Genomic DNA, 14,235 nt, shown 5'->3' on the forward strand with positions numbered 1-14,235 from the left:
GACCCAAAAAATTTCGGGTTCGGATCGGATCGAGTTATGAAGAAAACCCGATCGGATCAAAACAATGAAACCCGATCGGGTTATGATCGGATCGGGTTCGATCCGATCCGAAACCCGATCGGGTTGCTATAAAAAAAAAAAAAAACTAAACCAAAAGCAAACAGCCACATACACGCCGCACACACAAATCACAATTCCCATTTTCACAATACACGGTTACTTTACACAAACACTCACAACTCTCCTCAATCCCCAATCTCACTACACAAAACACATACACAGTCACCCCCAACGGCGTTGGGCCAACGCCAAGCCGCCAACGGAGGCCGCCGCAGAAGTCACAGCCTCACCCGCATCTCCATGGACGATTTGCCGCGCGTCTCCATGCCCGATTTGCTGCAAGTGCCGCCGATCTGCTGCTACGCGTCCGTCGGTCTGCTGCTACAAGTGCCGCGGCCACCGATCTACTGCAAGTGCCGCGGATCTGCTGCAAGGTGCTTTTGCTGCTCCAATCCTTCAACCCGAGCTTCTCACCTTTGACTTTGAATCTTGAGTTTTCACACTTTTTTTAAGCTTTTTTTTTTAAAGATTTGAATTGATGGTGTATATGGTTAAATTAAACAATTAATATTTAGTATTTAATTGTTGTAATTATGTGTTTTTAAATGGTTGTAACAAAATCAAGGAAATTGGCCAACCTGATCCTACCCGATTTCAACCTGAATTCACAACCCGACCCGACCCGATCCGAATATAAATCGGATTGGATCGGGTCGGGTGGGAAGTTCGGGTTGTATTCGGATTAATTTTTGTTAAACCCGAATGACCCGAAATTCGATCGGGTTGATCCGAACCCGACCCGAACCCGGTTTTGCCCACCCCTATTCACCGTCACTCGCAAATTATCAACCTCCTACCACTTATCGTCGCTAGTCATATGTAGCATCTGTTGATCATCGTTGCCACTTTTTGGCGTCGTTGATCATCACTACACTCTCTAATCTTTGCCAATTGTTATTCTTTTGGTTATCATCACCATCAGTATCAATTCATCATCATCATTTTTAATACTAATACAATAATTATTATTGTATTAGTATTAAAAATGATGATGATAACTATAATAATAATATGGGTAAAAATTTATTTAATCCCTATATTTTAATATTATTATTCTTTTACTCTTGATATTTCTAAATATCTTAAAATATCTCTATCGTTAAATTACTAACACCCCCCACTATTATTTTTTAATCATTTTGACTTATTTTTACAATATTACCCGTTTATAATAAATTTTTAATTTAAAAAATAAAAAAAATTAAATTACTAATTGAATCCTAAAAAATAATATAGAAATAAAAAGAATATATTAACTTTTGTGAAACACTCTGCTAAGGAGTTAATATATTAATTATTTTATTAATATCTAAAAAAATTAATAATTTAATTTTTTATAAATACCTGAGCTTCCACAAAAATTAATATATTTTTTTTTTGGATTAAATTGATAATTTAATTTTTTAATGTCAAAAAAGAAATATTATTATAAAATGATAATATTTTAAAAACAATTTAAAAGGAACAAAAAATGACAGTAGGAGTCTCAAAAATTTAACAACAAAGTTGTTTTAAGCTATTTTTAAAAATAGAATGACTAAATAAATATTAACCTCATAATATAATAACTAAATCAACTTTTACCCTAATAATAACAACAATTAACTAACAACATTTTAATAACTTAAAATAATCTATTTCAATACCTAAACAAAATAAACACATCAATAAAAATATAATATATTATAATTTAAATAACCAATTTATTCTAATTCTTATTTCAACCCATTTAAATTTCTATCTATTTTAACTTCCTTTTAAAAAACGCACCATCAATTCATTCCTATCATCTCGATTGCCAATTAGTCAACCCAGCATAACTATTACCTTTCGTTTAAATAACAAGTCAAGGCGACAGTTTCCTCGTCAGCTCGCTCCAGCTTCGAACTTCAAAATTTCAAGCCTCCAAAATGAGCGTAACTGCTTCGGCGAAGATAACGTCAGTAGCAGTCGCTGTTAACGGCGGCAGTGGAGTCGGAGGAGGCAACGGGAGTCGACGTGCCGTCCGATGGGCCGTGGAGAATCTCATGCCCAACGCTGATCGTTTTATCTTAGTCCACGTCATGACCGCCATCACTTCAATTCCAACTCCGTGTACGTATCACGCGTCCATTTATCACTTCAATTCATACGATGTTATAATGAGTTGCGCATTTGGACTTTGAATTCAATTTATTGAAATTGCAGAAACTTGAATGAAACTGGGTTTTTAGAGATAGATTTAATGGTTTGGTGACTGGCTTAGTTGTTGTAGTTAATTGTGACGGTGTGTTCGATATATATATATAAACAAACAAAACCCTATTTTGGGGTATGGAAAATATCTGTCAAGTGATTTTTCAAAATTATATCTTAATTGGTTTTCAGAAAAGTTCCTTCTTAAACCGATTGCTTCTTAAAAGGGTAAGGTACTTTGGGCTATTTGATAGTTGCTTTCGGATACCAAACGCACTCCTACATGCCAAAAATTTACTTGTTGATGACAAGCTTTCTAGTTAAAGAATAAATCTTTTAGTGACTGACTGATAATATCAATTGGTGAATGTGCCCTATAGCAGGAGAATGTATCCCGCTTGCAGAGATAGATGAGAATGTGGTGAAAGTGTATAAGGAGGATGTGAAATTAAGGACTGAGGAAATCTTTGATCCATATAAGAAACTATGCAAGTCAAAAAAGGTGAATTTGAGTCTATCTTGTACTTTAAGTTCATTTCTATGTTTGATATTTATTATGGGAGAGAGTATGAAATGATATTGAGTCTCATGTAGATGGAAAAATTGGTGCTAGAGGATGACAATCCAGCAACTGCGCTTGTAAAATATGTTTCTGAGGCTGGGATTAATAATTTAGTTTTGGGATCTTGCTCCACATATTGTATAATGAGGTATGAAATTGTTTGACAAATATTGTCTATTCCAGAAGGCCTGCCTTAAAGTGCTCTAGAAGGGTAATAAATATCTTGAGTTTACGTCAAAGGAGGTTTATATGCTTGAATCTACTAGCATAGTTGTTCAAGTTTCGCTAAATTTATAAAGACAAAGAGAAAATGGGGAAAAAATAAAAAAATAAGAAAGTTTAATTACAATCCATTGCTGTCTCTGTTTCATAATTTGTTTCTGTTAATAATTCTACATGCCTATATGGTATTAGTGGTTCCTCTTTTTTATTTCCTTCTCGCTCTATTCGTTTGTGTGCTCTCTCTATTTCTTTTTTCTTCCTTTTTTTTTCCCTTTTTTATCCTTTGGAACTTAATTAATATTTTTGCCATACTTCTGCTAAGTTCCAATTCACATTTTCTTTAGGAAGCTGAAGGGACAAGGGGTACCAACAACTGTTCTGAAATGTGCACCTAAATCTTGCAATATATATGTTGTATCCAGACACAAAGTCATTACGAACTCAGCTAATACCAAGTCGACTAGTGGTATGTTAGATGCAGTTTCTTTTGCCTTCAGTATGCTGTCAGACTCCTGATTGCTTCTTTTTCCATTCTGTCTCACAGTGACCAGTACAAGGCCACAAATGCTTGCTCCACAGGATTTTGGAGAAAGCTCCTGTGGCTTCAATGAACAATCATCCGACCTATATACTTCCTCGGTGGAAGCCAGAGATGATAAGAACTTTGGACCATCATTCACATCCGAGATCAGCTATCCAAATTCTTATGCAGTTGCACGTATATGTTCTTCAACAAATGGTTCTGTAGATGTGAAGAGTAATTGTCAAAACTCGGGAGATAGCCTTGAAACTAATTCTCTTGAGCGATATAATTCCACAGCCTCTACAAAATCTGAGCAGGTGAATTGTTTTAAAGCAGTTTTTAAGGAATATTTCCAGCTCAAGGTGGTGAGAAGTTCTAATTTTAATGCATTTTTGCAGTTGGCTGTGCTGACTGAAATGGAACAGCTACAGCTGGAATTACAAGCCACTGTTTCCATGTATAAAAGAGCTTGTGAAGAGCTAGTCCATGCCCAAAACAAGGTGCGAGACATTTTGAAAATTGAAGGGATCTTGATATTTTGGGTTGTTTAGTACCAAATAAGGGCTTCTAGCATGCGTTATACTTTAATTCTAGCACAATTTCAAATGTCATAGTAAATGCATGAGCTTGAGCTTCAAGAAATAATTTATAATTCTCTATGGCCCCAAGAAATGTATGGATCTCATACCCTGGGCCCTTTTTCATTGGTACAGGTTCATACACTTTCTCATGAATGCCTTGAAGAGAGAAGGAGAGTAAATGCTGCCCTGGAAAGAAACGAAACTTTGAGGAAAATTGCTTCCGAAGCTAAAGAAAAGCATTTGCAAGCACTAAAGGAGGTTGAGGATGCAAAACATTTTCTTGTTAAAGAGGCCTATGACAGGAAAATAGCTGAATTGAATGTGCTGAAGGAGTCCTTGGAAAAGCAAAAAATTGTTGATGCACTCTTATTGAATGATGGGAGGTACAGAAGGTACACTAGGGATGAAATAGAGGTAGCAACTGATTTCTTCTCTGAGTTTTATATCATTGGTGAAGGAGGGTATGGAAAAGTTTATAAGTGCAGCCTTGATCATACTCCTGTTGCTGTTAAGGTTGTTTCACCTGATGCAGTTAACAAGGAAGATGAGTTTCTAAAGGAGGTAAATTATAGCTCATAATATTTTTTAATAACAGTGGTGTGTTAAAATGTATTCAATAATCTGCCTGCTGTCATGGTAATTTGAAGAACCTTTAATAGTTTATCCAGGGATGGACAATGATTATTCATCCAGGATATTTTCCATTCTTTCTGCTTATGTATCTTAATAGAATACTCAATTTCAATGGTCTCATAAACCCTTCACTGACATAATTTATGACAGGTTTGTCAGTGTTGTGAAATTCCTAAAACTAGCCCATTGGCTGAATTGAGAATATTCTCTGTTGTAACCTTTACTAGGACCTTTTTAATGTTGTTGGCATAAACATTTTTTACTTGGACATTAAAATTTTACAAGTCTTTGGTAACCTTTGGCATTTTCTCTTTCATTGTTGTTATATCAGATCAAGAATAATATTCTTTTCCTAGGAGTAAAAAAAAAAAAATGAGTGCTGGATACTTTGTGAATCCCAAGTTCATAGATATGATCTGACATAAAAATTTCATTCCAATTTGCAGGTTGAAGTTTTAAGCCAGATACGACATCCACACGTGGTTCTGCTGCTTGGAGCCTGTCCTGAGATCAATTGTTTGGTCTATGAATACCTGGAAAATGGAAGCCTGGAGGACTATATTTACCATCAGAATGGGAAGCCTGCTCTTCCTTGGTTTGTTCGGTTCCAGATAATTTTTGAAGTAGCCTGTGGACTTGCATTCTTACACAACTCAAAGCCAGAGCCTATTGTGCATCGAGACTTGAAACCGGGAAACATCTTGTTAGACAGAAATTATGTGAGCAAAATTGGGGATGTTGGGCTGGCTAAACTCATTTCAGATGCCATACCTGACAACATCACAGAGTACAGAGAGACCATTCTTGCTGGTACTCTTCATTACATGGACCCAGAATATCACAGAACCGGCACTATTCGTCCCAAATCTGATCTATATGCATTTGGAGTTATTATACTCCAGTTATTGACATCTTGCCTTCCGAATGGAGTTCTACTGAAAGTTGAAAGTGCCATTAAGAATGGTTCCTTTGCTGACATTTTAGACAAGTCAATAACAGATTGGCCACTTGCTGAAACAGAGGAATTAGCTTGCATTGCATTAAAGTGTTCAAATCTTAGATGCAGAGATAGACCTGATCTTGATACCGAAGTCATGCCGGTTCTCAGGAAACTCAAGGATGTTGCAGATGCTTGTGTAAAGTTGGAAAGCAGCAATGTTTATGCACCAAGCCACTTCTTCTGTCCAATCCTTCAGGTGAAAAGTCACAGTCAATTACAGAAACGTGATTTACAAGTTACATTTTCCATATTAGCTTGCATCTCATATAGATTTTTCTATTTGCTTCATCTTGGATAAATATAGGAAGTCATGGAAGATCCATACATTGCTGCTGATGGATTTACTTATGAGCATAGAGCAATCAAGGCATGGCTTGAGAAACACAATGTATCTCCAGTGACAAAGCTTAGGCTCCAGCATTTGTCAATTATTCCAAACTACACACTGCGTTCTGCCATTCAGCAATGGAGGTCACCTGTGACATCTCTGTAAGTGATAGTTGAATTGTGTCCCCTTTTCATTCCTTGTATCCTTTCAATGCCTTATCAAGATAAATGAAAGGAATATACATGATTGGCACAAGGGAGTTAAAACAGTTTGTAGGTTGTAATTGCTATTTTGTGATTTATGCACGTGGAAGTTCAGAAAATCTATTAAATGTAATAATTAATGTATGCATTTATGATTTTCTGAGATGTCTTTATGGAGAAATTACATTTCATTTCAATTATTGATCCGAAATTGTTACTATACACCCTTATAATGCGTATTTAAATGGAGTATAAGTCCCAAATTTAATTGCGCACTTTAATTTTTCATTATGAGGGACAAACTAGTTTTTACTCTCACGTAATCAGCAGTTTCCGGGTTCGCTTAGCAAGTTTGCTGAAACCATCCTCCATTTGTGATAGACGTCCTCTGGTTGATCCCACACTCAGCCATTGATTATTTACTAGCACAAAGGATATCTTTGAAATCAAGATGGAAAGTAATCAGAAGCAAAGCATTTTTAAGAGCAATATGTATCCAAAAGTCTTTATTAACTTAATTATCCAACCAAAACACACCTCTGGTTATTTCTTGACTATGCATTGCTTGCAGCATCCATTCGTATGGAAATCTATAGCAGCTGTGCACCATAAGCTAGTTGCAGTACATTTGCCATTAGCAACTATATATATACATACTTTGTGGCTCAAGGATGCCAGTCATCAACCATCCACTTGTGTAAATTCTAAAGCATTTGCATCTGGATCTCGTGTGAAGATAGCTGGCCTTCCAGATTTGCTGAGTGTGTAAGAAATGCCTAGAAAATAGAAAGGAAAAAAAAGATGTCAAAGAGCAATGGAAATAGTAATCCCAGCAAAGAATAGACAGATAAGGATAGATTGTATTTGAGGTTGACAAGTGCAAGAGAGAAATTTTACCAGCTTTGTCGAGGATCATTTTGAGTTTAGACACATCTCGAATGGCAATACATGTGTGACGATCTCGACCACCATGCTCGGGCCGTCCGCTTAAAGGGTCTGGATTTGGAAGCTCCATTAAATGAATCATCTCAGCGCCCACCCACAACCAAGCGCCTCTGTAAGGGAGCTTATCATGTGGCCTTGCCTCGTTTATTTCAAGACCTAACAAATTGAAACGTTGATGTTTATTTATTTCCCTTTTTTTCCGCTTATATTTATAAAGCATATATATGTATTCAAAGTGAATAAGGCGCCATACCTAAAATATTCTGATAAAATTCAAGCGACCTTTCGAGGTTTTCACAGAGGATTCCAACATGGTGTACACTAACAACCCCATAATCTAAACAAATATGAAAAAGTAAATTAACGACCATTTTACAGAAGCTAGCATTTCACTACTTCACCTCTAATTTCTTTTATATTATGCTTGCCATTAGTTGCTGTCTCTGCAAAGGGATCGTAAGAAGACAATGGTAATACCATTGATGCAGAGACTTCAATACACTACAAAGCAGAAAAATAATTTTTTTTATGAACATGTTGATTGCCGTGATAACAGTTTTTCAAAAGTTGTTTATGTATAATTGCTTGAAATTAACAAAAAACCATAATACACTCTAATGAACAGGTTCAATTTTGAATAAATTAGACATCAGGTTTCCAGGACCCTATCCCTTTTTCTTGGATAACCAAGATACAGCATAATAAAGAAAATATGTCTAAATTTGTCAAATCAGAAGAGTTACCAATCTTATCACTGTCTCTAATTGGCTCTTTCTTGAGTATACCTCCTTCGACAGACATCTTCGCTTTAGTTGTTAAAAACTGCCCATTGCACCTATATTTTCTGACAGTAGTAGTCTGGTAAAATTGGGATGATGTGTATGTTAAAGTGAAGTTAACACTTAGACGATTGACCTGCAATAAAAGCCAGGGTTCAAAGCTAATCAATTGTTACAAAAGGAATTGACATAAATACAATGTGAAGCAGAAATGAGGTTTATATGCCATCATTTTAGTACAAAAGTGCAGTCAACTGATTTATCTTTAAAAAGAAAAAGAAAAAATTAGGATTCGTTGATATCATGCATCCCAAGCAGCTTCCACCCAACTACCCAACTTCATTAGCGTGAACAGAAGCACACCAATGCAAATTTGTTGCCGGCACCATTACGGTAGGAAGCAACACCCAGATTCTAAAAACATTCCGTGTGAAAATTGCAAAGGTTTATGGGTCTGTAGGACATTGAAAATGCGGGGTTTGACGTCAAGCCTTCTGTTAGTTAAGGAATCTACTAAAGGGCTCACCAAGCTATCCAAATCAGAACTAAAAGCCTAAATATTTGCAGCAACAGAGTACAAACAATTATTAGCCACAAAATCAAAATGCCTTTTCTATATGATTGCTATTTGCTAAGAAGCTGATGGATTAAAATTGATATCTTGCAGCCGCCAGCCAGATACGTAATTATTGCAGATTATACTTGAATCTTTACGCATAGAGCCATCTTTACTTTCTGTTGAAAATTTAAAAACTAATATTAATTCAACTGAAAAGAGTATTAAAAAAATTTTAAATAGCCCCATGTGGTACAATAAAGTTCCAAGTCTTCAGCTCATCTGGTATTTACAAATAAGAACAAGATGTGAATTTTATTTTTTAAATTACAAGAAATGATAAAGTCACCTGGTGTCGCACAGGGATGGCCGTAGCAGGAGTGAGAACACACGCCATTGAAGATCACCGACCCTCGAGCCCTCTGGGTTTAAATTTAAATGAATATTTTGTGAACCAACTCAACCCGAAATGTGAAATGCCAATACCTAACCCTTTTTTTTTTTTTGGGTGGTTCGTGCCTTCGTGGCTAACAAGATATTTTTATCGCCAACAAGTACGTGGCACAAGGGAAGACAAAAATCCCACGGGGCGGATATCTTTGAGAATTTTCTCTATTCAGAAAAGGTCTAGAGATAATTTTAGACCTATTTTTTTTTTAAAGAAAAAATGGAGAAATTTTTTTATCTAATTTTTTATTCAGAGAGGGGACAGAAATGAGGTGGAATCTTTATTTTCTACCCATTTTTTATTTTAATTTTTAATTTTATTTTTATTTTTTAAAATTACTAATAAATAAATTATAAAATTTGAATTATAAAATTATAAATATTGGTAAAAATAACAAATATCAAAATATTTATATTATTAAATTTTTAGGCCCAATTAATTAATTAAAGTCTTAAATTTTTATTTAGGATATTAAAAAAATCAGGTAAATTCCATTAGCCCAAAAAATTTATTTTAATTTTAATATTCATTAAATATTTTAAACTTAAATCTATTTTTTTATTTATTTTTAGATGTTATAATTACCCACATCGAATCACAATTTTAATATCTAATTTAATCTAATCTAATCTAATCTAATATTTGCCCTTGATTTACTCCGACTTAACTATTGTACTGTAAAGGGAATAGTCCACATTTATAAAGTGCACACGCCACCATTGAAAAAGTTAATTTTGAATCCAAATTCGATTTTATTTGTAACAATTTTATATTATACTATTAATTTATTTACGATAGTTTGTAAAAGAAGTTTGTATCCCTTACATGCTGCGTTACTTACTAATTTAATATATGTGACTTTTGTAATGGATATTAATGTAAGATATATTTCAAATTTTACTTTTATTTGAATTTTTTATTTTAATATGATTAACTCAAAATCGAAAAAAAAAATATATTAGTTATTCGGGGATCGGGGACCCTTGGGGATCCCCTATTATTATTCGAGGAGGGGATGAGGATTCTCTCAAGTAATTCTAACGGGGACGGAGAGGGGACGGAGATATTCGCAAAATATAGAGGATGGGTACGGGGAGATTGGTCCCCTCCCTTCCCCTCTCCATTGCCATCCCTAGTGCCACTGCTTCATGTCAGGGGTGTTTTAATGAAACCATGTAAGTTATGTGTATAATATGCAAATAAACAAAATCTAGGGGCATTTTAAAAAAATAATAGTAAAAGTTTGGTTGATAGTAAAAAATTGGCCATAGCTTAATACAATAATTTATTAAAATGAGAAATAGATTGTTAGAGATCTTAATATACTAAAAGTCACCGTCGTTAAATAGTTCAGTAGTTAGGACTCTGTGAAAAAATAATTGTTAAGGAGTAAAATAATAACTGTTAAGAGTCATTATCTCGTCGAGAGTATTATTAATGAAGATTTGTTGTTTAAATCATAGATTAGGAGAAAAAAGAATTAACCTCTCCTTCATAAAACCTTTTTTTTTGTCTTACTTGTAAAATATTTAACTTCTATCTTAACTTGGGGTAATATCCACTTTTATGGGTGGATAGATTAGGTAAAAACCCGAATTCAACAAATATAATACCAAGTACTAACAAAATAAAATTAACATTTGACATTGTTGTGTTGACATTCTGAGTTTGGTAATTGGTAGTGGGTCAACACTCAACACCCTCATTCAACATTGAGACTTGAAAAAACGTGATTCAATGCGGCATTCTAGAAAGGACCAATCATCATTTTTATTTTATTATTAATGTCAAACTAGTTAGTCGGATACTTTTATTCTAAATTAAATTAAATCTATAAAATAAATTATACCATATTTTCGATTGGTTAGCACAGCTTTTGTTTAGATTGATTGGTACCTAAAGAAAGTTTGAATCTTTCTATTAACGTTAAAAACACATATTTTTTTTAAAAAAATTATTTTAAATTTTAGTGGACTTCAATTGTATTTTGGTACTAATTTGAATATTTATACTATGTGTTAGACTTGGTTGTCTTGTATATAATATTCAAAATAGAAATTAAGTGCCTATCTTAGGCATTTATATTTCAATCCAAAATTTATTATGTTCAAGAATAAATTCTTTTTAAGTTAAGATTTAACTTCAATGATGAGGAATAATATTCCTAGAGCTCAAGTCCTAGGTTTGGACTTTAATGAGCGTGTTACTTAATAATTAAGAAAAGATAAATTTTTTTTTCACAAACTTTGATTTATAGTATTTTATTTTCATCTAAATATACGTTTATTGTACTTTATTTTTTAATTTATTAAAGGATGGTTATCATGTAAATCTGAAGCTTTTAAGCTTCATATTCGGAAAATCAACTGCCATAGACTAATCTTTGTAAAGATTCAAAGAATTTGTTATTGTATCAGTTGAGATAGAGCCAACGAGATATAATATGTTACGAAAGAGTTGAGGAGTATTCCTGGTAGAATGTGTTGTAGGCTTGTTAAGTGAGGCATCTATTTAATATTTTAATACATCGATTTTGTCCTTTTTATCCGTTAATCGTTTTTAAACACTTATGTAACTGTTTTTTACATTATCTGAATATTAATTATAAAACATCTATAAATCAACTTAATTAGCTTGAACTATTCTCTATGAACGAAATGCAATGTTCTTAATAATTTCAATCAAGTTAAGCTTATCCCGTTTGAATTTTGTGTTTTTAATATTAATGAGGTAAGCATGACATTTGGCATGAGGTGACAGCTCACTCATCATTTCTTAGATAATAAAAGGGATGTGATTCACGCACTGGCCCGGGGGGTTGCTAAGGTGTTTAATTCCGCACGTGGCTACAAAAAATTAAAAAGATATTTCTTAGTGTCTGTTTGTTTATACTCCATCTGTAGTCTGTAGTCTAGTTTAGAAATTACAATGTAATTAGGGATAAGAAAATTAATTTTATTTTTTGAAATCGCTAAAATAAATAAATAAATAAATAAATAAAGAGATGGTTGTTGACTCGCCAGTTGCTTCAGTAGAGGGGTGGCAATTTGAGTTGGAATTCATTTACTCATATTTGATTCGATGCGAATTAAATGAATTTGAATTTGAAAAAATTGATTTGTTCAATAAATAAATAAGTTCAATTCGACTCACTAATTAAATAAATAGAATTCAGGTTTGAAGACATTTATTGGTTTATTTATTTAGTATTCATTTAATAAATTAGTTATAAACAAATCGAATATGATCTATTCGTTTAAAATTATTTCTTATTCATTTAATTAAATTACATATCTATCCTTAAATATATATGAAAATTTTTTAAAATTTGAAGGCTAATATAGTAATTATAAGTGATAATAAATTTGTATTTTCTAGGATGTTAAGTTTGTAATATTTTTATATTTTATTTTACTTGATTTTTTTTTATGAATTATACTTTTATAAATAAATTTATATTCAATTCGATTTATTATGAATTCATTATAGGGTAAACTAATGATAAATAAATACAAATTAAATTCGATTCGATTCATTTATTAGTTCTATTAAATTAATTAAATGAATCAAAATGAGTTTTTATTTAATAAACAAATCAACTCTGAACCAAAAGAATTTTGACCCGATTTAGTTATGATTCAATTAAAATATGGTTCATTTATGCATTTTATCACCCTGCTTTTAAAATTCACGTGTAAGAAAATCAGTTCGAATGGAAGATCAAGTTCATTTGGATCACGAGTTTTATTTTTACATAAAGCTCCCAAGTTACTGTGAAAGTGAAATGATATGACTTGTTTTTTAATAAGGAAAGTAAATCCTGCATGATTTGATTGAATTGTCTTTTACTCGACAATCACCTTATATGATCGGCGGTGATGGAGTAATAATTTTCCTTCAGGCCACGTTTGGAAGCCAGCATTCCATTGCATTCGGACACTATTCCTCATAGGACCTGCCTATGGTACAGATTCTGTACCGAACATCTCCCGTCATCCCACCGTCGCATTTTCTATGGTTTAATTTCTCACTCCACATCCAACCACATCCAACGGCTGATGCTGCAGTCTGTAGGTTACAGATTCTGTAAGCTAGTCGAGTCCTTCCTCATAAAAGTAATACTATGCTATGTTTCTTTCGATTGTAATAGATTAAGTGCCTGTTTGGTATGACTTATTTAAGAGTTATAAATATTTATTTAATCATATAAGCATTTTTTTAAAATTTTTATGGTGTTTTGTTATTTATTTAGTAGAGTTTTTTTAATTTAAATAAGCTAATTTAACTCTACTAACAAAAGTCTAAAATTTGAGCTTTTGGGAGTAGAGATTAGAGAGCTTTTCTAAAAATATATAATATAAAAAATATCACACAGTTTAATAGTTCAAAAGTATTTTTTTTTATTGATAACCAAACACCCAATGATTTTTTGTCCAAAAACTCTAATGGTATAAGCTCTATTGCTATAAGTTCTATTGTTATAAGCTCTATTTAATAAGCTGTACCAAACGGAGCCTAAAGGGGTGCGCAATGCGCTAATGGATTAAAAGAGCTAAAGCGGCGGTTGTGTTTTGTTTTTTATTTTTTTAAATAATAATAAGTAAATACAAATTTTTAGTTTAATATAATATTATATAGTATTACTTTTTATTTCTTTATTTTTACATTATAATTATTATAATTCATTATTCATATTTTAATTTTTACTATATTAAAAATATAACTAACTAATGTATTGTTTAATTATAAAATAAATTAAAATATAAAATTGATTAATATTTAATAAGTTAATATAACTAATAATAAGTACTTAAATAATATATAAAATAAAAATATAACATAATATTACATTATATAGTAATTAATATATAAAAATTGATTATTATTTAACAATTTAATTTAATTAATAATAAATACTTAAATAAGAATTTAATATAACTAATAATAAATATTTATATATGAGTAAATTTGAATAATATTAATTTAAAATTAATACCAATTTAAATGATAATATAAAATATTATTATATGTACGATAGAATTCTTACTTGGATTATTTAGCACAATTCATTTTGTTAGTAAATACGTTACAACTATTATATCACTTTATTATTATTACTTTTATTTTATCATACTAAAATAATTTTTAAACTAATCTTGT

At 32.2% G+C, this 14,235-nt stretch overlaps 2 protein-coding genes across 6 annotated transcripts; one reads left to right on the forward strand and one right to left on the reverse strand.

Annotated features, from left to right (window-relative positions):
- Positions 1-1,904: 1,904 nt before the first annotated feature.
- Positions 1,905-6,544, forward strand: LOC102621476 (U-box domain-containing protein 34). Of its 2 annotated transcripts, none has more exons than XM_006475431.4 (9): positions 1,905-2,214; positions 2,676-2,797; positions 2,890-3,005; positions 3,424-3,545; positions 3,624-3,919; positions 4,001-4,102; positions 4,316-4,744; positions 5,263-6,012; positions 6,121-6,544. In XM_006475431.4, exons 1-9 carry the CDS (start codon positions 2,031-2,033, stop codon positions 6,307-6,309), a joined length of 2,310 nt encoding a protein of 769 aa, XP_006475494.1. In that variant the 5' UTR covers positions 1,905-2,030; the 3' UTR covers positions 6,310-6,544. The 2 variants fall into 2 exon arrangements, with proteins under 2 accessions (XP_006475494.1, XP_015384914.1); XM_015529428.3 differs by having other exon boundaries at positions 2,066-2,214; positions 2,679-2,797.
- On the reverse strand, positions 5,181-9,145 carry LOC102621772 (glyoxylase I 4). Of its 4 annotated transcripts, none has more exons than XR_003064916.2 (7): positions 8,977-9,145; positions 8,036-8,207; positions 7,546-7,629; positions 7,245-7,448; positions 6,885-7,123; positions 6,667-6,769; positions 5,181-6,358 (listed from the first exon to the last, which is right to left on the reverse strand). XR_003064916.2 is itself a non-coding variant. In XM_006475432.4 (5 exons), the coding sequence occupies exons 1-5, from the start codon at positions 9,022-9,024 to the stop codon at positions 7,029-7,031; spliced, it is 603 nt and encodes a 200-aa protein (XP_006475495.1). In that variant the 5' UTR covers positions 9,025-9,145; the 3' UTR covers positions 6,839-7,028. The 4 variants fall into 4 exon arrangements, 1 of the variants encoding a protein (XP_006475495.1); XR_003064915.2 differs by having other exon boundaries at positions 6,667-6,785; XR_008052724.1 differs by lacking the exon at positions 7,546-7,629 and having other exon boundaries at positions 6,667-6,785.
- Positions 9,146-14,235: the final 5,090 nt, after the last annotated feature.

This window comes from Citrus sinensis, chromosome 1, assembly GCF_022201045.2.
Source record: "Citrus sinensis cultivar Valencia sweet orange chromosome 1, DVS_A1.0, whole genome shotgun sequence".
In the NCBI taxonomy this organism is placed as follows: Eukaryota; Viridiplantae; Streptophyta; class Magnoliopsida; order Sapindales; family Rutaceae; genus Citrus; species Citrus sinensis.